General features: G+C 39.8%; 1 protein-coding gene across 2 annotated transcripts; it reads right to left on the reverse strand.

Annotated features, from left to right (window-relative positions):
• Positions 1-3434: 3434 nt before the first annotated feature.
• On the reverse strand, positions 3435-18991 carry LOC144656211 (serine/threonine-protein kinase LATS1-like). Of its 2 annotated transcripts, none has more exons than XM_078516454.1 (4): positions 18882-18991; positions 8532-9482; positions 5235-7559; positions 3435-4865 (listed from the first exon to the last, which is right to left on the reverse strand). In XM_078516454.1, exons 2-4 carry the CDS (start codon positions 8943-8945, stop codon positions 4410-4412), a joined length of 3195 nt encoding a protein of 1064 aa, XP_078372580.1. In that variant the 5' UTR covers positions 8946-9482; positions 18882-18991; the 3' UTR covers positions 3435-4409. The 2 variants fall into 2 exon arrangements, with proteins under 2 accessions (XP_078372580.1, XP_078372579.1); XM_078516453.1 differs by lacking the exon at positions 18882-18991 and adding an exon at positions 10804-11187.
• Positions 18992-21936: the final 2945 nt, after the last annotated feature.

Here is a 21936-nt window from a genome sequence, read left to right on the forward strand (position 1 = left end):
TCTTCTTAGCGATTTATCCGCAGCATGCATGGTATATGTTAAAACCGTGCTTATTTGACGAATTTTGTAACAGGAAGGCATTCCAGTAAGTTAATTATCTGATAAAAAGAACTCCTGTCTTTGGCACGTTCCCTTTTGACCCTTCCTTCCTAACTCTAAACCGCAAGCGATAGAAATCAGTTAAGTTGATATAATTATTTTTGCTCAATATCACTCAATTATTCAGACAAGCGGGTCATAAAAATAAGTGAACTTATCTCTAAAAGAAAATGTGCTCAAATTTAAAGCAAATTCGCCTGTGGCTATTACGGCACTTGTACTGGACGTGTATTTTAATATTTTAAAGGAAACACGAGTTTTGCGCCCAATTTGCCTTGTTTGGCGGTTTGGTTTTGTATACATGCCAAATTTAACTCAATTTAATAGTATTCCGCAGCAATCATGGCATTTGTTACCCTGGATGGCTAGCGCTTTGCCGCTCACAGATGGCGGATTCCCCTCAAAAAATGGGAAATAACTCCCGGGTAGGCATTATTAGAATCTTGGTTGTTTACGAAAGTTCTTTAATAGGGCGACATTCCACTAACTATTTGATAAAACGACCGTTTGCTTTTGGCGTGTTAGCCTTTGACCCTTTCATTCTAACCCTTAACCACAGTAATAAAATCAGCATATAATCTCAGCTAATAATATCGTTTATTATCTCAGACGAGTGACTCTCGAAAAAAGATAATGTTCTCAATTTCAGTTGTTCTAGAAAAGCGAGATCGCGCCCTATTTTAACATGGGCTCTGGCATATTACATGTGGCCTCTACCACAACGGTGAGATCAAAAATCGTTGATCTGTGATAGCAATTACAAAATCAACATCATAAACTCATTGCACACAAGTACACGCTTTAATGTCTCGTGTTCTCTTCACCGCGAAAGTCCATGTCTCGCAGGATTGGAGCCCTCGCAGCGTTGGGACGTCACGCAAGCGTTGCGTGACGTCCCAAAAAGCGGCTGCGAAGGAGACTAAGGATCTGGCGACTTTTTCCTTTCTCGCTCGCGTGGTAGCAGGTGAGCTGGCTCCTCGTGGGGCGCGCGCGGTTTCGCCTCGCGCGGCATCGCGTGACAAATACTGCCCGCGACGCTGTACGCTCGCATACATCGTTATCACAGCATCTTCTAGCAAAAATAACACAAGCGATGTTTGAATTGGAAGGAAGTTAAATAATCTTTTGTAACAATAATCTGTTTACGCCCTCTCCTGATTAAGTCAAATACCTATCTTGCCCTTCCCTATCCGTTAAACTTGGGAACGGGAAATTAGATGACTGGTAGTTGCCGGAGGCGTTTAAGTCTGTTTGTCTTTGCGTTAAATCATTTAACTGCGCCATAGCGAGCTATTAGACAAGAAAATCAATGCATTTGTTTCACCGGAAGTGCTGTGTACGCAAAGGGAAGACTGAAAGTTCCATGCACTTCCGTTTTCCTTTCTTCTCGAAACAGACTTCCGTTTTGTGGCTTTTGCTATGTTCACAATTTTCTGTTTCGGGAAGTGAGTGCTGAAAGTAGTTCGTGCGCTTTTGGGGAGGTGGTTAGTTTGTTCTCACTTTTGAACAATTTCTAATTTGCAGAAGTTGATTTACTAATTTTTGAACAAATATTAAATCCTTATTCAGAGCGTACTTATAAGTTTTTTTTGTGTAAACTATGATAGAATTGCGAGGGTGTACTCAGTGATCAACAAAATAACCTTTGAACAACTAAGAAAGGCACAAATTCATTCTACAAAGTGTGAATAAAATGGAATTAATTATTTATAATCGATTTTCGTCTAAGCAACACTGTCAAACTTGAAAACGTCGGCCCAACTTTTTAAAAGTTTTAGGCTACCACTGCCCTATTCGCCAGTAGCCAAAACACCTTTTGGCAATTTTCATGACTAGTACAGTACATTTTAGCAATGCTAGGCCACTATTTGTGGATTTGCAATTAATACCAACACCTTCATTGCATTATCAAGTAGCACTAAATCATGGTGACGCTGTACATTTAAGCATAAAAGAAGCGGATTGAACTATCAGAATAGGTTCGAAACCACAAAGCACTGCTTTTCAACAATGAGTGGTTCGGAACAAAAGTCTTGACCTTCCGTTATGAAACTGAAACGAGACGTATTGCCCGCGGTGAAGGTAATTTATGTTAGGTATTTACCAGTGGTATGCATATCCACAGACTATTAAAACCACATATTTGTGAATTCAACTCAAACGAAGGTCAAGTTATTTATGGCTTTGTTTACTTATACTGTAGTCTAGATTTTTCGAGGTATTCATTGAATGATGAAAAATGTCAATTACATTGAACGTACATTAACAAGACATGACCCTGAATGTCTGAGCAGCTTTTAACAAACTTATCATTTCTCTTTGCTTGCATTTCTTAAAACTTTCTAGTTTTTCCACCTTTTTGGGCATTTTGCTTCTAATTTGGAACGGGCTTTGTACATAGTTGGCTAACTGGGTTGTCTAAAATGGTACTAGCCAAGAAAACACCCACAGAGGTTAAAGGAAACCCTGTTTGTCCCTCTGATATTTTAAATTGAATGAGCTTGGTTTTTTTTCAAAATATCGAGTCAAAAGGCTTTAGGCATGGTGAAATGAATTCCACTTGCTGGTATAAATCTTATTGCGAGAATTATAAAACCATCTTTCACTTATAAATAAAGATTATTACCCCAACAGGCAGGATATTGGCCAAGTCATTTAAAGTTTGCGTGTTCTGTCCGAGAAGAACTAATTCAGTCTACTTCATGGGTCCTTTCAGTACGTTTGATAAATATATTTCAACATATCAGGTTTTGGTCTCCTGCCTTGCTGGACACGCAGGATTTTGTGCTTGTCACGCAATCTTTCCTCAGAGATGGCGTGACCAGCTGAAAGGCAGGACACCAATACTTGATATGTTGAAATAGTATTTTATTTCGTTCAGTGTCAAAATTCTCCATATTTTTTCTAATAATTTAATTCAGTTTTTGAATCAAACACTTCTCCCTGATCAGATTCTTTACTCTCAGGACTAACTTTTTGGAATTCAGCTATGAAGGTGATGAGAAGTTAGGATGTCCCCCTGCTTACCCTCCCCATCTCCCCCCACCACCCATGGTAAATACGCTCCCAAGGTAGGTGACTGTCAACTATCTGATTTCTGATTGGCTAACACAGGGGGCAAATTTAATTACTTTTTGGTACAGGTAAAAGCACAATTAAGTCTATATATATATCAGTAATAAACTGCATTTCCCAGTATGGCATGACAAGGGCTGTTTTGCAGATCCCCTTGCTGATTCCCAAAAATTTGCTGGTACCTGTTTATACACCTGGGAAGGAGAGGGGTCCCAGGAGAGAAAAGTGTCCTGCCCAAGAACAAAACAAAGTCATATCCAAAATAAGAACAACAAATTATACAATAAACTTTCTTTCTTTTCTCAACAATTTATTTTCCTTTCTCTTCTCTTTTGCTATCACGAGTATAGGAAACTTTTTTTCTTGGAAAACTCAAATGTGTTATAAATTAAAACTATACACAAACCTTTGAGTAAGAACTGTATCACTTAACTTTAATAACTTTAATAATATATTTCTCCTTGAGAAATAGTCATTTCAAATATCATGTGACATATGTTCCTTCCACCTTCAGAGGTACAAAAGCTAGAGAAATGTAAAACTTCCTCTTAAAAATGTCTCGAGTGTTTTACATAAAAGTTTATTTTTCAATAGGCACGCAATGCGTGATAAACTTTCCTTGATATAATTGAAAATCTTTCTTGTTGCTTATACAAATTTACTATTGTAGGACAAAAGAAGTAGTAGTGTAGCCACGAAACTGAATAAGCTGCATTAAGTGTGGTGCTTGTATGCCCCAATGGGCCCGAGACGTAGCAGCACACGAGAATATTTGCTGCTGGCTTACGACTGCAAACAATTCAAACTCAACTTTACGTGCGGGTCATACTGGCAGTTTTTCAGGCAACATTGTCAGCAGTGTCAAATGGTGGCATGCAAGAACCACACTTAACTGCAAACATCCAACTAGTTTACACATTTGTTTCTGTAACTACAAGAAAATTTGACTAAGCATCTCCGGTAATGCTGTCAAAGGAGAAAATTTGAGAAATAAAGGAGAAAGAAGCATATTACAATGCAAACTTTGTAGGATTTCTAATAAATAAAAACATTTAGGTTAACAAGAAACCATTTAGGAAAAAGAATCAACTTTCAGTAATGGTAAGGTTAATTGCAAACTCTAACTGCGCCAAAATTTGCACATTCCCTTCCATTGCACAAGACCACTAACTTGAACACTAATGTACCAATTACTTTTACATCTACATATAATAACACTGCACAGATTTGAGCTATTAAACATACACTGGTTCCTTGCTAGTGTCACTGCCGCTGTCGTCAGATGAATATCTTCGTGCAACATAAGTGTTTCCACCATCATCATTGAAAAACCTTCTAAATGTGAACTCATAGAATGCATGCTCAGGATGTCGGCCCTGTTTGGGCGGTGCTGCCTCACTCTCGACAGAAGCAGCTTCCTCATCACTACTCATCCTTTCTGATTCATCGACTGGGTCAAAGTTTGACGTGTCAGTTGGGGAAGAGATCTGTGGTCGATATGGTGCTTGCATGCGGCGCACACCATAACCCCAGTCCACATTGGCAAAGAAGGGATGGTTTTTTATTTCTTCAATTCCATTGGCCCCAAGCCTTTTGTCTGGGCTCGTGCACAGCCTCAAGATTAAGTCCCTGGCCTCACGACTCAGTTGGGCTTGCTTGGGAATGTGCAATGTTGTTTCCCAATTGATGACCTATAAACACAGTAAAATTTTACAAACGTTAAGTACTACTTATTTGATATATCAGATATAAAACAAGGAAACACTACTACACATAACACTCCCATGCACATACTAAACTTCTCAATAAGAGATTTAAAATCCAACCTGGTTTTTTTGTGTGTGTCAAAATTCTTTCTTTGAATCAAGCTTGCTTTTGGTGGCAGTGTTGATATATTTTGTGAGTAGGGCAAAATACCATAAAATGACAGTTATAAGCCCCCCCCCCCCTCCCCAGTCTTATGGAGTGGGGTTGGGAGAGCTGCTAACGAAAAAGATGTTCCACATCACAGAACATTGCCCTTTGCTACCACTGAAAGATCAAAAGAGGGATTTTCCTACCTTTAGTTGAGTGTCCGCAGGAGTCGAGGCAAGAAACGGGGGGTGCCCAACAAGCATCTCATACATGATTACTCCAACAGACCACCAATCACATAGGTGAGTGTAGCCACTCCTTTGCAACACCTCTGGTGCAATGTAGTTGGGTGTTCCCACTAAGGAATGCGCAAGACTTCTCATGTGCTTTCGGAAGTGACGCTTTTCCAATGGCTTCATTTCCAAAAGCGACCTCTGTATCAGTTGCTCATTCCATTCAGAAGGAAGATCCCATGGGAGCATGCCATACTCCATGCTCGGCTGGTGCTCATGACCGTCTTTCTCATAATACTTGCTGTCATGGGTCCAACGGAAACCAGTGCAAAGCCCAAAGTCTGTCAGCTTAATGTGACCGTCCTTGTCAATCAACACATTGTCCGGTTTGATGTCACGGTGGACAAATCCCATTCGGTGTACCGACTCAATTGCTAGCACCAGTTCCGCAATGTAGAATCTTGCCAGATCCTCAGGGAAGATTTCAATTTTAATCAAAAGACTCATCAAGTCTCCACCTGGAATGTAGTCCATCACAAAATACAAGAATTTGTCATCTTGGAATGAGTAGTACAACTTGACAACCCATTCATTGTCTGCTTCTGCGAGAATGTCCCTTTCAGCTTTAACATGAGCTACCTGGTTTCGTTTCAAAACCTCAGTCTTCCGTAGGATTTTCATGGCATACAACACGTTTGTGTCTATTTTTCGGACAAGCCAGACTTCTCCGAATGCACCAGTCCCGATTTTGTTTATTTTTTCAAACATTGTTATATCCATTTTTGATCGCTTTAAGCGAATGTGGTTGGTCTCTTTCTGTACTAAGATTTGTCGCATTTGATTCCTTGCATCTTGAGAAAGTCCAACCTTCTGCATTTCTTCTTCTAACTGTACACGTCTCTTATGTCTTTCCTCTGTGCCCTTCATTAAATTTTCAAAGTGCTGTTCTAAGTAAAATTTTGCCGCTGCAGGCGGACATTTCTTTAGTTTAGAGTTTTTCTCTTTGAATTGCCGATATCGTTCTCCAGGAGTAAGCGTTTCCATATCTGACTCCGACATTTGGTCATCATCCTCAGTTGATGGGATTCTGTTCTCCTGAGCATCCATGTTTGGAATTGGAGGTCGTTTACGCGAATTAGGAGAGTCAAGACGATAAACAACTGTTCCAGTTGTATTTGTCACCTTTGTTGGACCCTCAATAGTAAATGATGAGTCTGACAAAGGTGATGGGGGTCCACTGTCATTATGTGAACTAGACCATGGCATTTCATCACTGATTGATCCTGAGTTTGACGATGTTTCTGTGTTCCAGGAGTGCCTCCAGTGTTCTGGAGGAGGAGGTACTGGTGATCGCGACGAAGCACGAGGAATATGATTCAACCAGTTGGTGTTCTCTGACATGCTAACATCCGAACACCCCAGTGGCCTTCTTGCTACGGGAGCATACGCAGGTGGTGGATGGAGAGTCGGGTCAAATGACTGGACAAAGTGCGGCACTGGAGCCTGCGAAGCACTTGGCACAGGAGAGTGACATAAAATGTCACTGTGTGCGCCCTGGACAACAGTTGGGTGTTGAGGTGAAGCTTGATAAAATTGTCCCTGATTTGACGGTTTAACACTTCCAGAAGAATTAGGTGGAAAGTTAGTCTGAACGAGTATGTTGAAGGACATGGCATTTGCCCCAGTTGCTGGCGTTGCTGCCATTCTTCCCCCTTGAAAGTTCTCAGCAGTGGAATTGTTTCCAGTTAATGTAAGATTTGCTGTAACATGAAACTGAGGAGGTGGTGGATTTCCACCAACATTGTTAACAAATTGTGTTTGATTTTGATTGATGCTTTGCACCGGTTTTGCACTGGGTGCAGCCACAGGCTTCCAACCAAGCTGCATATTTGAAGGAGGTCGCTCCACAAATCTTTGCTGAGGAGGCGCTGGCATGCGAGCTCCTTGCCAAGGTTGCGGGGCAGCTAGTCCAGGGTTATTTGACCTTTGGACGCGCCATTCAGCCCTTGTATGCTCTGCTGTAGGTGCTCCAACACTTGCCTGTGCACTTGCAACTGGGAGACTCATGGGAGACTCTGCTCGTTTAGGACTGTTAAGTGATTCTTCCGAGCCCTTCCATGACATCCGATGGACTGCCGCATTATAAGGAGGAGGGAGCGGGGTACGACTATTGCTTGATGTATTTGAACCGAAATTTACTCTGTTATAGCCGTGTGTTGTTGCCAACTGAGCAATAAGTTCTAGTGACTCCTCCATAGGCCTGTTAGCAGTCAATCTCATGGCCTCTGTCGCCGACTCCTGAAATAAGAATCACACAGCACTGTTATATTTACGTTATGTGGAATAAAGAAATGAAATCAACCCAGGAAAATAAGAACGGAAAACATGTGTTATATGGCATAACGCGGGTTTCAATCAACAGCTCAACATCCAAGATTTTTCGGGATTTCAAAAATGTCCCGTAATTTGATATTCAATCATCAATTTTTTTTGGCAGCTATTTAAAGCTGAAGCATAAATTATGAGTCTTCAGATAATGAAACCTCAAGGCTGAATGCCTTGTTTTAGATGTTCTCTTTAAATTCCAACGATGCTGCTTTTACATCCGAAAAGATTAGAACGTTTCGCTTGGGAACGCACGATCTCCATTTCTCACGTGCATTCGGCTCGTGAGTCAAAGGAATGCATGCGCGCAACGATAGCTATTCAAAGCTCATTCAATGCAAAAAATAAAAGCCAGAAATCGCAAAGAATCTGTTGGAGCCAGGCCTTTGACCCGTGTTTCCGGGCAAAGTACATTCATACTCTGAAGCAAAGTCGCCATTTGGCACAAAGTTGAAATGCTTGAGATAATGAAAGGCAGCGGATGTTGTAATATAACACGAAATCTACTGCACCGGCGACAAAAAACACGGGCAAACGGGCGGAAAATCGCGTTCTTTTTCCCTGTCGAGAAGCTCATTTATCAACCCTTCAAAATATGGAAAAGGCGTCCCAAAAATACATCTGTTGCATATTGAACGATGGCAGGAAAATCGACGTAATGAGAAACAATAGGAACCCCTCTTGTGTATTCTATGCAGAGGTAAATATACGAGATACGGCATGAATTTATCGCTGTAAACTCGCGGATGAAAACCGAACTTAGTAAACATGTTGCAGCGATGCCATCGTACATATGCAACAGTGAAATGCAACATCAAAGAATGTAGGCAACTAGCGAGCTTTTGCAATAAACGCGTGTTAAATACAACGTTCAGTTTTACATACCTCGTCCAACCCCATAGCCTTGAGTTGACTCAAAAAGTGTTTGTTGATGGACTCTCCGCTCTCCGAACAAGAGGAATAGCCGGACTCTGTGGTCTCGAAAGGTTTTAAACTGCTCCTGATCTCAGCCAAAGCTCTCGCAGTACTTATCCGGCGATTTGGATTTTGTCCCATGGATCTAGATGCGTTTGATTGCGACGCCGTTTCTGCAACGGTCGCCACATTCGACCCTGAAGTGGCCGATTGTTGTGAAATTCTAGTTGCTTCTTGTCTTTGCTCAGGTTGCCTACTCAGATGCCTCAAACTTTGCTTTATATCTCGAAGCATAAGCTGACTATTGCCAACATACGCTATTCGCCTAGCGGCCGGTTCTCCTTCCCGTTCCGCCATTTTAGTTGAAGTTTGTGTATGTTTCATCAATGTTTTCTTTGTGATCGCAGATTTGCGATGCGATGAATTCAAGTCGACCGACAATCAACCACTGTGTGGATGGCCTTATCTCGGCAGATCCCAAAATAAAGTCTTGCAAGAACCCGACCCTTCAGCGATGAAATTATCTCCGTTGATAACTCGCCAGCTCGAGATTCTCAAATTCCATTGTCGAATAAGTAAGAATACAGTTTCACGCTGTCCACTTCGCTACTGGAATATCGCTGTTCAATCGTAATTCGTAGTCCCAGACGCTCGCTTGTCTGTGAAGGCTAAGCGAAAATAAAATATCACCTCAATGAAGCTTGGGCCGCGTTGAAACTACTCTGTTGAAGTTGAGACGTCTTGCTCACGCAATTGGATATTTGACATTCCACACATCAAAGATATCACCTCACTCACAAGTTATTACGACCAAAAATACACTTCCGATCCGCGGTGGCAGAATGCGGAGAATCTCTAGCTATATTTTTCCTCCAAGTTGAATCCCTGCGTTTCTCGCCGGTCGTGCACGATTTCCAAAACCTACGAGAAATGGAGAAATAGTTGAAAGTCCGTGATAAAGGACAGACAGATTAGCTTGACAAAATTTATTGTTTGCCGTGCGAAAGAATTAGAAAATGACATAGTCCACCCCCTTAGACATAAAATTAACTTAATTGACACATAGCGATCGTGCCTGTCTGAATCGTTGTATGATTGGTTGACGGTTGCTATGGCAACCTGACGAGGTCAACAGACACCATTGAGGTTAATAAATATCAGTGTCGCCTGGTAAATTATATGATGCGGTTTAATTTGAAGTATTTTTTTCTGTATTTTCAGCGAATCAATTTGAACGCGTGTACGCGCTTGTTTCTCCTAATTCCATATTACTTCTTTGTTTGTTCACGTTTTGTGAATAAATCAATTTCCCCAGAGGATGCGATCCTCAAGAGAAAATGCTAGACAAAACCGCGAATATGCAATTTTGAAGAGCGCTATATACCACGACATTCCAATATAATGAATAACATCACAAATTTATTCACGAAATGTTGCTTGAATGCCTTTCGGAAGTGAACCACAAAACGGCTCTCAAAAGTGGCCCTTCTCATTTAACAACGATCCAAAACTTCTTTGAACTATAAATCAACATTTTAAACTGAACTGATTGCTTTTTTAAGCCAATTTTCCGAGAGCAATAGGAAGTCTATATTCTCGGAGAACCATGTCTGGCAAATCACGAGAGCTTTCCGCATTGCTTTGAGTGAGTCGACATTTCCGGAAACGTACAAGTTTTTGTGGTCGTTTCGCTTCCGGCTAAGTGCTAGGGGAACTGAGGGATAAACTGGTTAAAAAACCTGTCTCGGACAAAGTTGAAGCTATTAAATGTTATGGACTAACATAGCGTGTTACAGAAAGATAAGGTTAACTGACTTGTTTTTTTTAGTTGGCCAAAATTGACGCGTTTTAACAAAACGAATGTGTTCGCGCCATAATGCCACACATGAAGATCAAAAGAAACTGACGATGTTCCCCAGTCACGCGAGGCAAAACCAAAAACCACGTGTGGACAATTGAACAAAATAATTGTAAATTATGTGAATCTCTTTCTTACAAACTTTCGTTTTCTCGGAAGTCTCATTCACTAAAACAACCGTAAAAAACCGTCAAGAGACAAATTTGGAAAAGATCAGTCTGTTTACCCCTTCGCGAGATTGCAAGTGCACCGCGGGCGCTCATCTCATGCCGAATATAGCTGTCTCTTTTTTAATTCTCGCGTAAAAAGGCAACAAACAGTTTCGGCTTAGAATATAAAAAAAGAGAAACGATTGATAATCAAATCAAGGTGGATAGTTTTTACCTGAGCTGGTTAAGAAGATTTTCTCCCGGCGTGCGGCTGATCCAATTTTCGGCTAAGCTCGAGTACTGCTATGAATGCAGTGAAGTGTTTTTAAAACGGTTATTCACGCATCATGTAATCTTGCGAAAACCTGCGGTTGCTTGTATATACGCAAAACGTCCATATAAAGTAGAGGTCTCGTTGTCAGGAAGTTGGTATTGTCGTCGTGAAGGCAGGGAGCGTATTCTTATGATCGCATGTGACAATGAACTCGCGTAGGCGATCCGTCCGATGAATTCACAACACTTCGCTACGCGTATACAACATCGACAAGGCTGTTTTGAATTGTTTTGAAAGGGAATTAGACTCTATTGACGTCAAAGACTGTAGTAAAAAACACATAGGAGTACCGTTTAACTATGTGATAACATCGCTAAACAAATCATTGTGGATTTATGTTGATTTAGGTGTTTTCAGGGCGTTGCATATTGACGTCACACTCGAGGGCGCGAGACAAGTGAACAATACACGCTACAAAGAGGGCACAAAAACAAAATATATGCTTGCTCAGATCAGATGATCTGCTTGATTGGATTAAAGTCAAAAATTCTGCGAGTTATTTACGTTAAAGCTGTGACGGAGTGCAAGAACGCGCCCCTTCTTTCAAACGCGCATGGATCAGAATGAACAATTCCAAAAAAGAAATGTTTAAATTCGAACCCTTTTACGGCTGTTTTCGAGACATACTGAAATCTAGCCAAGTGATATTTACATAATAAAAGGCAAGATCTTGTCTGTTTTGTATACGATTTCAGTAACAATAACGCATCAAGTGTGATTACTGACCCGAGCGAAAAAAGAGGCATTAAACATATCAGAAAAGAAAACATTAGAATGGCTATTTTTGGCGATTATTCCTGATAACAATCGACTTGATTGACAGGCGCAGGTAAGGTTGATTGTTACCTCTTCAGCTTTGTCCAAAGCTCGATACTTTTTAATTTTTGTTTCCTTTTTTAGCTTTAGAATCTGGTAATACATTAAGTCAATAGCTCCTAGTTGTTAATTGTAAGCAAACCGTTTAATTTTATCCCATTAATTTTCATAAGCTTGGACATTCAATGTCTGTATATCAATGAAAGCACCGTTTTGAGTAGAAAGTTCTAGGCTTTCGAATTTTTATCTATCTTATTGGCGTGTCTAAATATATCCATTGCAATCAGATCAAGGCTTGAAAGAATTTTATATATAGAAGGGTTTCGGTAATTTCAAATCTAACTGGGAGCCGGTTTAAGTCACGTGAAAGTGGGGGCACTCGCGCGCCGTGAGAACAAAGTCTATTTATAGAAGTTGTTCCGCAGCATGCTGATTTGACTGAGGGAGGGAAGGCCTATTTAGGCAACAAACCATAACGCCCATTCATTAAGTGGCCGCAGAGTAAAAATAGGTCATAACAAACGGCGGTTGCTCCAGGTTGTGATATCTAACAGCTACTTACGTACTTAAAGCGTCAGGGACGATTTCGTCAAATAATTAAGCTGTGCATTTACATGTGCAGCCCTGTTTAAAGAGTCGAAACGCCCTGTCTGTTATTTCGCAACCTTCTCTTTTTGTAAAACAAAATTGTTATGAAGAAAAAGGAAACATTTTCCATGTTTATGTGGAGTTGTTTGTAGAAACACAAGTCGTATTGTATAAAACACTCGCCAACGTCTCGAGTTCTGCAGTTGCATCGACTTCTATCTAATTTAATACTTTCATAACTGTTTCTACAAGAAAAACGGGCATTTTTTCCTTTAGAAAATTAATAACTCATAGGAAACTTTTCCGTTTTAAGGATTAACTCGGCTTTCAGCTAAAGCGAGCTATTCAGTCTCGGCTATTTTCTCAGTTCTTTAGTGCACTGGCCAACAGGCGGATATCCGATCACTAGGCAGTTGTAAACCCCCTCAAAACCACTTAACCACATGTACGCTACGTACGAGGTTGTATGGTTCGGTCAGAGCTTATTTTAGGAATGACTAGCTGGCTGGCCGGAAGTCCAATCCAGTTAGCTAAAAAAAAATTCTCGCAGTCTGGCAACTAGTTGACTTATAGCATGGCTGGGTGAGAGACAGCTCAAATAACTTTGTTTCTTTGATATGACAGGTCTCTACAAAGATATTCCAAAATCAGTAAACTTGGCTGATGGAATTCTTCATTGCTGTCAGATTCACATAACAGACAACTCCCCCGGCAAATGAGAGAACGGCTTTTTGTTTTTTTGTTTTTTTTTTCTCGTAACCACTGTAAAATTTTAATTACGTGTATATGAAGTCAAGCATCATAGTGAAATAGCCAGTTTCTAATTAAAATGATATTAAAATAAGCGTTTTGAACGATTCTCTTGGATGACCTTCAAGAGAACGGGCAAATGGTTTAATCTTATTTCTCAGTTACATCAAACAATGATCCATGACCGCGCAAAACGAATAATAATCGATCAACCCGAATCTGTAAACTGCGAGATAATCAAACCGGCGACTTCAGATGACATAATTTCCGTTTTAGATTTTTCTGATGTTTATAATAGTTTTGAGATTTTTTTTTTTAGGGGGGGGGGGGGTCCTTCGACATCATCTGGGGTAGGGAGGTGCGGCCCGGCCTCCTAAACCCCGATCCTGTTAGTAAGACTCGAACCTCTGTTTTTCCTACCCTGTTTAAGACAGAATGTCAATTTTTGATACCCCGTCTAAGTCATAAACAAGTACCTCACTGGCTTTTTTGAATCGCGAAATAAGCTAAGTATCAATGCCGAAATCAACGTAAGTCAGCAATACGGAAAAATTTGTGGAAATTTGGCTTCTGGCTAAGTTTGTATAAATTTACACCTCAGCAGACATTTAAGCCTATCCTGTTTGACATTGGTCCATGTAAAGATACCCTGTTTAAGACAAAAAGGGGTGAAATATATACCCCGTTCAAGACAAAAAAGCCTGAAAACCACGTCCCCGTTAAGCCCTTATATTAAAGGGAGTACCCTTCCCCCCGGGGGAAAATGTCCGGTTTATGATACTGAAAGATGTCTATTGTTATCGCGGTCAGCTAAAGGCAAGTGTTTGAGGTAAATATAGATTTTTAAGGGTCTGCTAAGCCCAAAGTCTAAGAGTAATACAACGGAATGAATTTAAGGTGACGTGTTCATGACACCATAATTGCTTTAATGACCTGTTCACATGTCGTTAATAATCTTCAAGTATTCTTGTCATTCAAAATATTGGACGGACTTTCAGTTTATCAACCCAAGGGCAGGTTTTTAACAAAAGTCGAAGACGCGCTAGCACTCGACCGAAACCAATCCGCAAAGTGGTTCTATTTTTGGAGAAAGGAACGTTTTCAAAATAGCCTTAGGCATTTTTTCCCTTTAGAATTGAATGAACGCGACACTGCATTTCTGTCTGCGATTTTATCATGCTTTACTTATAACTTGAGAGCATATTGAGACATTTGTCATTCAAGATAAGCTGCCGAAAGCGGAAAAAATTCTTGAACTTTTGTTTCAGAATTCCACAGTCAGCACATAACAGTCCTACAAGTGCTACAGAAATGCGTCACGAGGTTGCGAAACATCAGCGCGGCTTTGGTTCGTAGAAACTGCTTCGTAGCGCCTCCGCAACTGTCTAATCCAACCAAGCTGTAATTTTTTTAAATCCTCTTTACCTAAATACAGAGCTATAGCGGTAAATTCAAGTACGCAGTCGATTGGAATGCAAGAACTGATCATCTCCAAAATTGACGAAGAACTAGATTCTCCAGAGAGGACGATAGAAAATATATGATATATAATAATGAGAAATTGATAATGATCTTGAGAATATAATAACAGGAATAATCGTTTCGAGATCTCGAGCATGTTACTTAGGTCAGCTGATTTAGATGGAAAATGGACAAGAAGCAAAGGTTCATTCGCCTTCTTTCTCGATATTTAGCTTTTAGAAACAAATTTAGCTCTGACTTTTAATTCTTAATTGTATTAAAGCAGCAATCATGCTTGAAGTGGAAATGCACCTGCTAACAGTTTTAACTGAGTATGCTAACCTTGTTTCAGTTTTCACAGGCTTGCCTGCCGTAATCAGATCATAAGCTTTCGTCCCAAAACTCGCAGCGATCGCTGTTGTAGGTGTTTAGCTCAGCTGTAAAACCGGTTGCTTTATTTTAAAACTGACGGATCTGTAACATAATCTGCATCAACTAAGTATCTATTACTGTACTTTTTGACCAGACGAAACAAATCCAGTCATAATCGGTATATATTCCGCTCTCTGTTGATTGACTGTCCGGTTTAATTTGATTTCTGTTCAAACCGGCTAGACGTGTATACAGACATAATTGCAGAAAAAAAGTGTTAACAGCAAATTATTGTTCAGATTAGAGCTATTTTTTCTTACCAGGTGTTAAAAGGTATGCTTTTAGATTATTTATGGCCCTAAAAAGGAAAAGTGAAAAATCAGGACCAGTTGTTCGAAAATTTGTAAATCGAAGTTTTAAAGAGATCAATTGAGGTTCATTGGAAATAAAAAGCGAAAAAAAAAAAGCCCCTGTGATCAAATGCCTGTCTTGTAAATTAAAACAGAAGATAACGGGATAGCTTGGTATGTTCTGTTTTGATGAGTGAGCCCAGTTTGGGATATCAAACATTTGCAAGCTGATACCGAAAAAGTCAAAGTGGCTACGCAGAGAATGTAAATAAAATTACAAACAGGGTAGCCATTATAATGAAATGCCAATACGATAAAAACTTTTAGATGCGTCAAGGAGAAAACATAAATACTAGGTGCATTCAAACAATTTTCGTTCCAGTCAATGGAGATGTCCGTCATTCAGTTCTCAAGAAAGTTTGTGCTTGCCAAATACCTGTAGTTGATTAATCGTGAACTGCAGAAATAATTTGTAGTTATATTATTTATCCCATCAACAAAATGTTTCTGTGGCGAATCTTGACGTCAATAACTATTCTTTGACATCAGCAAGGATAATCCAGGAATTGTAGTTATTGTATCTATGTGACAAATGAACTGCCATATACTTCAATCTATGATATAGCCAATGAGAATGCAGGAAATCAACTACATTTCGCGCCTCCTGCTCGCAATATTTCCCGCGTTCAGCGAGTCAATCGTGCCATAGATCATGGTGCAGCACTCGAAAACTCTAAACTTAGCTGAACCAGACAAACTGGGATCTATTCTAGATCATAAGATATCTAACTGATCCTCCTTTCTTCTTGACCTAAGTCAGTTTAAATCTGCAGTTCATGCGATTATGCACGTGGAAGAAACGCGTGATTAACTGTCTGGGATGCCATGGATTATTTGAAGAAATAAAGAATTCTATTAAAGAAAAACTGATAGATTTTACTTTCCTATCTTCTTGACCTAAGTCAGTTTAAATCTGCAGTTCATGCGATTATGCACGTGGAATAAACGTGTGATTAACTGTCTGAGATGCCATGGATTATTTAAAGAAATAAAGAATTCTAAGAAAAACTGATAGATTTTACTTATGTCTATTGAAAGAGAAATAAACTCACTCATTTTTAGGGAAGGGAAATTTAAGTGCAGTCAAACTTCAATTTCTATATGCAACCCATTTAGTCAGTTACGGTCACCGCGATGCAGTTCACTTTAAAATTAATTCCGAAAACTCTACCACTTTGATGAATTAGTCGAATTATAGTACCACACACTTATGCGAATACTGTAAAGTGAAATCGTCACAGTGCAACCCCGTTAAGACTTACGGGGATTAAATTAAACCCGGTTTTAAATTCGGCACTACAAAATACTTTTCAGACATGGGCGAAAGTACGGCATTTGAGCAGATGAAGCACTAGGATTGTATATACTGTATATAGCAAACTATATTGTACAGTATTTTATGCGGTAGTTGTCCATAAAGAAAGATAAGCGACCTTCAGATGATCATTCTGGACAAATGATTTAATGCCATCCCAATAAAATGTTTCGTTTCCCATCGCCCGACCGACCCATTTTTTTCGAAATGTAAAAAAAAATCGAGATTCACTAGTTAAAGAGTCAAGTTCTTTAATTTACAAGCACACGATCTTGTTTTATTAACAACAATCATTTGGTATCTTGTGATGTCCTTGTCTTTAATTAACACCGATACTAGTTTTTTTTCGTGCCAAGGACATTAACCATTGTTCCAACATTCTCAGCGATATCAGCTGAAGCAAAATCTTTCGGTTCTGCATCTCCTCGCTTTTTAAATGAACCCAGACCCCTCTAAGTGTTCATTCTTTTTTTTTTTCCCGACCAACCGACCCACCATCACAAGAGACGGGGCGATGGGAAACGAAACATTTTATTGGGATGGCCTAACAATTTATAAAACTGGACCCGGCTAAGTCGAGTAACAAACACACACAGAAACGTGCCTATTGTAAGAGAATAGTAAACAAACAGTACCTTCGAGAATTTTGCACTGTTAAACAAATGTCCAAGTGAGTATGTATCCAATTATTGAAACGTCACATTGAATGCTCAACACCTGTATCAAGGAAGTATTTGATATTAAACGTGAAAAACAGAGAAGTTCGTATTCAGTCGCGAAGCTATTGAAAAGCCTGTGTTTATTTGAAGATTAACAAAAGCTAATCATTCCTGTTATTACAAGTCACGTAAAAGGGATTGGACTTCTTATTGACCCTTGAACCGGCGTTTTCTTTGACATGCTCTGTCACGAAAACAGATTGCTCCTCTGTGAAAGTAAAAAGGCATTTTGAATGAGGAACATCACAATTTTACGTAACTGTTTTGTTAAGTATAATTTCTGTTTTTGTTTTACGATACTTCACACGAGGCAGAGCGAAAAACAGCTCTCGAAAATGACTCAACAGTGATCAGAAGCGTTAGATTACACTTTAAATAAGTCGCATTCCAGTGCTTAAAAATAAATATTTGTGTCCGAAGTGTTATAAGGGGCTCACCGGGCGATAAGAGAAGCCGCAAATAACTGTATACTAGCTTATATTGTGTCGGATCAGACCTTGCATCTTTTCTGTTTGAGGGAAAACACTTTGAAAAATTCTTGAAGTCTTTTGTCAGTATGGGGTCGGTGAAATTCTTGGAGAGTTTGGTAAAGTACCGCGTAGAACTGACCGTGCAAGAATTCGCTCTTTCGTGCACTCATTCGTGCAAGATCCAAGTACGATATGTCTACAACGTGTTATCATGTCAATCATCGACACATTGTCATAGCTTTTATATATGGTTTACTGGCAGACGCACGTGCGCACCCAGTGTATGACTTGTAAAAACACTGGTGAAATAAAGTCACGTACCGAATGCCGAACTTGGGGGTGGGCACTCACTCCCTTAAGCCTGATAATTTTCTAGCAACACGAGCATTTTAAAGTGTACAACCCATAAAAACGTTAAAAAACAAGTCCAAGAACAGAATCAAAATGTTTTGACCTTTGTATTCTGTTTTCTTGTACTGTTACCCTATATTTAAGTTTAGGAATAGATTTGTCTTGTTTTGTCTATTGATTGTGCTTTATTTTGCGGTCTTGTTTCCGCCTATATATGTCTTTACATTATTTGCAGTAACTAATCATTTCTTGCAAGGTTCCTTTAAAAACTAGCGTCATTTGACATATGTGAGCCTCTTAGGCCGGTTCTTTTCAGATATCACCTCCTTATCAATCTTCCTAGCTAGTGAAAACCAGGCTAGCATCGTATTTTTCCGAAATAGGGTTACGGGGTTGCGCTGACCAGTCTGCTAGCTCTACAAAGAAGGAACTGTGACTTTATTATAGAGAAACGCATGCGGTTACTTGTCAAAGACACGTACACTAACTGCAGAAGGAACACACCCACGTGTTTGTATAATAGAAGCTAATAGAGGGATCCGAATTGTGGAGGTTGAATTCTCCCCAATAACGAATGTCAAACAGGCAAACCGGAGAGGTTCGACTGTTTGTATGACCCTGGACATTCCTTCGATGTCCGCCATGTGAAGGAAGTTTGGCCGTATTTGACAAAGTTTTATGAGCAATGGAATGTCAACAAGAGGAAAATGAGTTCAGAAGCCATTACCTTCCCAAACTTCTTCGTTGCGCGTGAGCACTGCTATTTAGTCCGCGTTACTCCTATTCAGCGGAAAGTGGAATGTTTTCTGACTGGTTGGGCCATATATAACTTTGAACAACACTTGTATTTTGCGCGGGCACGCAGATCAGTGGTATATATATTGAGAACAACAGAGTTGAACTTGAACTTGGGCCACGATTGAAACAATTGTGGCTGGAAAAAATTACACTGTCTTCCGGTTTTTGAAGGAATCATTTTGAAACTGACAGAAAGATAAGTGGTTTCTAAAAACGAATGTTCCTGAATTGGGTAAGAAAACATGACTATTATTACCTTATTTTGAATGTGTGGGGTGTGTGTATGAATGGAGATTAAAGGAACATTCCTGACACTGATTTAGCTCAAAACCGCCTGCTGTGACTGCAAGAAGAAAGGAGTTCCTTAAAATTTTCTGAACTTTAGTTTACCAACTCTGACAAGAGAGCCTTACTTGCTCTAACACTTATTGAAAGCAACAAGACTTTTGTGGTAAGATCAAGCTCAGGCAGAATTTATTTCAACGGCCGAAATTTGTTCAAATCTCGCCATCGTTAGCCGGCGTTAGTCATCCTCACTTCCTGTCGTTTGTCAAGTACTGTTCTAGAAAACCACTAATTGTTATTTATCAGGCTGGGTACTCCTTAAAATTATTTAGGTATGCACTCTTTTTTAAAAGAACGTCAAGGGTAAGAAAGGCCAAAATTTTAAGAACATTTTAAGACTTAAAATGTATTTTCTACTGGTATGCAGTCAATACAGTTCATTAACAGGTTTTTGGTTATTTATTTCGCTGTGTATGACACGCCGCTTGGGCGTGTCCCTTGGGTATCTCTGATTGGTTTGATAAGGTATTTATAGACTGTTCAGAGTTGTTTAGTCCTCTCGCTTTCGCATTCCATGCTGACATTGAAGTTGTAAACCCGAAGTTTTGAGTAATCCTATGGTTGCAGCAAGAGTCTTCAAATCCAGAGTTAGTCAATTAAGTGTCCTCCCTGTTCAAGAATTACCTGTCGTCCTAGTTCGGATAGTCAATTAGAATTCGAAGGAAAGTCGAAAATCGACATTGAAGCATTGTAGTTTAAATTCATAGTAATTATAAGTTGTTTGAGTTGAACGTTCGCTCAGCTAGAGATCAGCCTGGATAAACCGTCAGAAGTCTGCAAGCTGGTAACGGAAGGAGGGCAGCTCACAACGACGCGGCAGAAGGCGACAAATCTCGCGGAAAGAAGCAAAGACGAGTGGTTGGCTCTACAGGTATACGAGTCGTACGAGCTTGCTTGTCAGAAGATGCAAAGAGAATTGACTGTCAGCCGAAAAGAAGAAGGCGGATTCGGACGCTAATTTCGCAGTATTCTCAAGAGGTTCTAACCAACTAGCAATTTAGCCTTCTCGCGGTAAGATCTTATATTTTTTACTTTGTGATGTCTCGCGTAGGTTGGATTGCCTGAGCATCCAACCATCATTCCCTTGGTGTGTATTTTTTGCAGTATTGAAGAAGAAAATAATTTACGTTCGTTTGAGCGTAGCGAATTAGAACGTAAATGTATTTTCTACTGGTATGCAGTCAATACAGTTCATTAACAGGTTTTTGGTTATTTATTTCGCTGTGTATGACACGCCGCTTGGGCGTGTCCCTTGGGTATCTCTGATTGGTTTGATAAGGTATTTATAGACTGTTCAGAGTTGTTCAGTCCTCTCGCTTTCGCATTCCATGCTGACATTGAAGTTGTAAACCCGCCCGCCCGCCCGCCCATTTCGTTTTTGTTATCTTGTCTAATTGATTGCTCGTCAATTTTATACATGTTTTTTTGTCCGAACAGAATGTGTTGCAGTTGTTAGTTTTTATTTCAAACGGCGGAGAGTGGGCTAAGGACTGCAGGTTCGGAAACTTTTGCAGACTGCAGTAAAACTAAAGTAGTTGAACTTCCCATTAATTACTGGAGCAGCGCCGCTTCCACTAAGCCCGCCGGCATCAGGAGCACGCAATGATGGGGCATCGAAATGATATTGGTAATGTCGATCTGTTTGACGAATTGAATGAGGTAACATAAAAATCAGATTTGAGCGTGAAGTTTCTACTAGACCAGGTGTGTTGCAAGTTATTAAAGGGCAGTCTGGGAAGAAATATTCATTTCTGTTATTTTTAGGCGTCTCAGAGATTATTGTATCATTTGTTTTAGATGGTTTTCGTCTTCCTTTCAAGAAGATTCCCTCTGAAATTTTTCAAAAGCTATGTGTCATCTTTGCATCATTCTGTATTTGTAGATAAGCTATTTAGTGCCTTTACATTTTACCGGGTTGGTAGAAGTTAAGGCTCCTTCTTATATGGTTTACCCTTTAGTGTTTCGAATTAACCCTATGGAAGAAGAGATAAACATTTTTATGAACAAGGATTTAGTGCGTAAACGGGAATATCACTTTGCCCTATTCTAAAGGGAGTATTTATGGCTTTGTTTGGTCCAAGTGGCTATTACCTATCACCTATATAGCTATTCACACTCTGATCATCGCACATTTATATTGTTAGGTTTTCGCTTGCTTTTCGTTAGGTGACGCTTGGTTTAGGTGTTTTTCTGTTTACTGTATTTCCTTTTGGGTTGGATGTTTATTCCATGCCTCAAGTCGCTCGAACTGAATATTGAAGGATTCAAGGGGGTCAACATTGTTCTATTCCTGAACGAGGAGAAGTTGATCCATATTGATTATTACTCTTGTGCAGTATTAGATCCAGTTTACGGAAGTTCAGATTTATTTTTTAGCTATGGCGGGAAGTTTTAGTGGACCCTTGTTAATTTTCGAATGGTATAGTATAGAACACTATCTATAGAACAATTCCTATTTCGGATAGATGGTTATTTTTACTTCGCATTTCTGTATGTCTTCATAATTGTTTCAGAAAAAAGTTTATGGGGAATTGTTTAGCCTGGCTTGGGGGAATTTGTTTACATTGGTGTAGTATTTGAGGACATTTCCCAAATTATGACTAGTTATTACAACAAGGACATTGAGGCTGCGCAGGATT

Source organism: Oculina patagonica, chromosome 6 (genome assembly GCF_052425735.1).
Source record: "Oculina patagonica isolate OP01 chromosome 6, crgOcupat, whole genome shotgun sequence".
Classification (NCBI taxonomy): Eukaryota; Metazoa; Cnidaria; class Anthozoa; order Scleractinia; family Oculinidae; genus Oculina; species Oculina patagonica.

Excerpts from the sequence above, each read along its gene's own strand:
- LOC144656211 (XM_078516454.1), bottom strand. The coding sequence starts at position 8,945 with ATGAAACATACACAAACTTCAACTAAAATGGCGGAACGGGAAGGAGAA. Across the intron at positions 7,560-8,531 it reads AGGCTATGGGGTTGGACGAG|GAGTCGGCGACAGAGGCCAT; the intron begins GTATGTAAAACT and ends TTCTTATTTCAG. Across the intron at positions 4,866-5,234 it reads CTGCGGACACTCAACTAAAG|GTCATCAATTGGGAAACAAC; the intron begins GTAGGAAAATCC and ends CTGTGTTTATAG.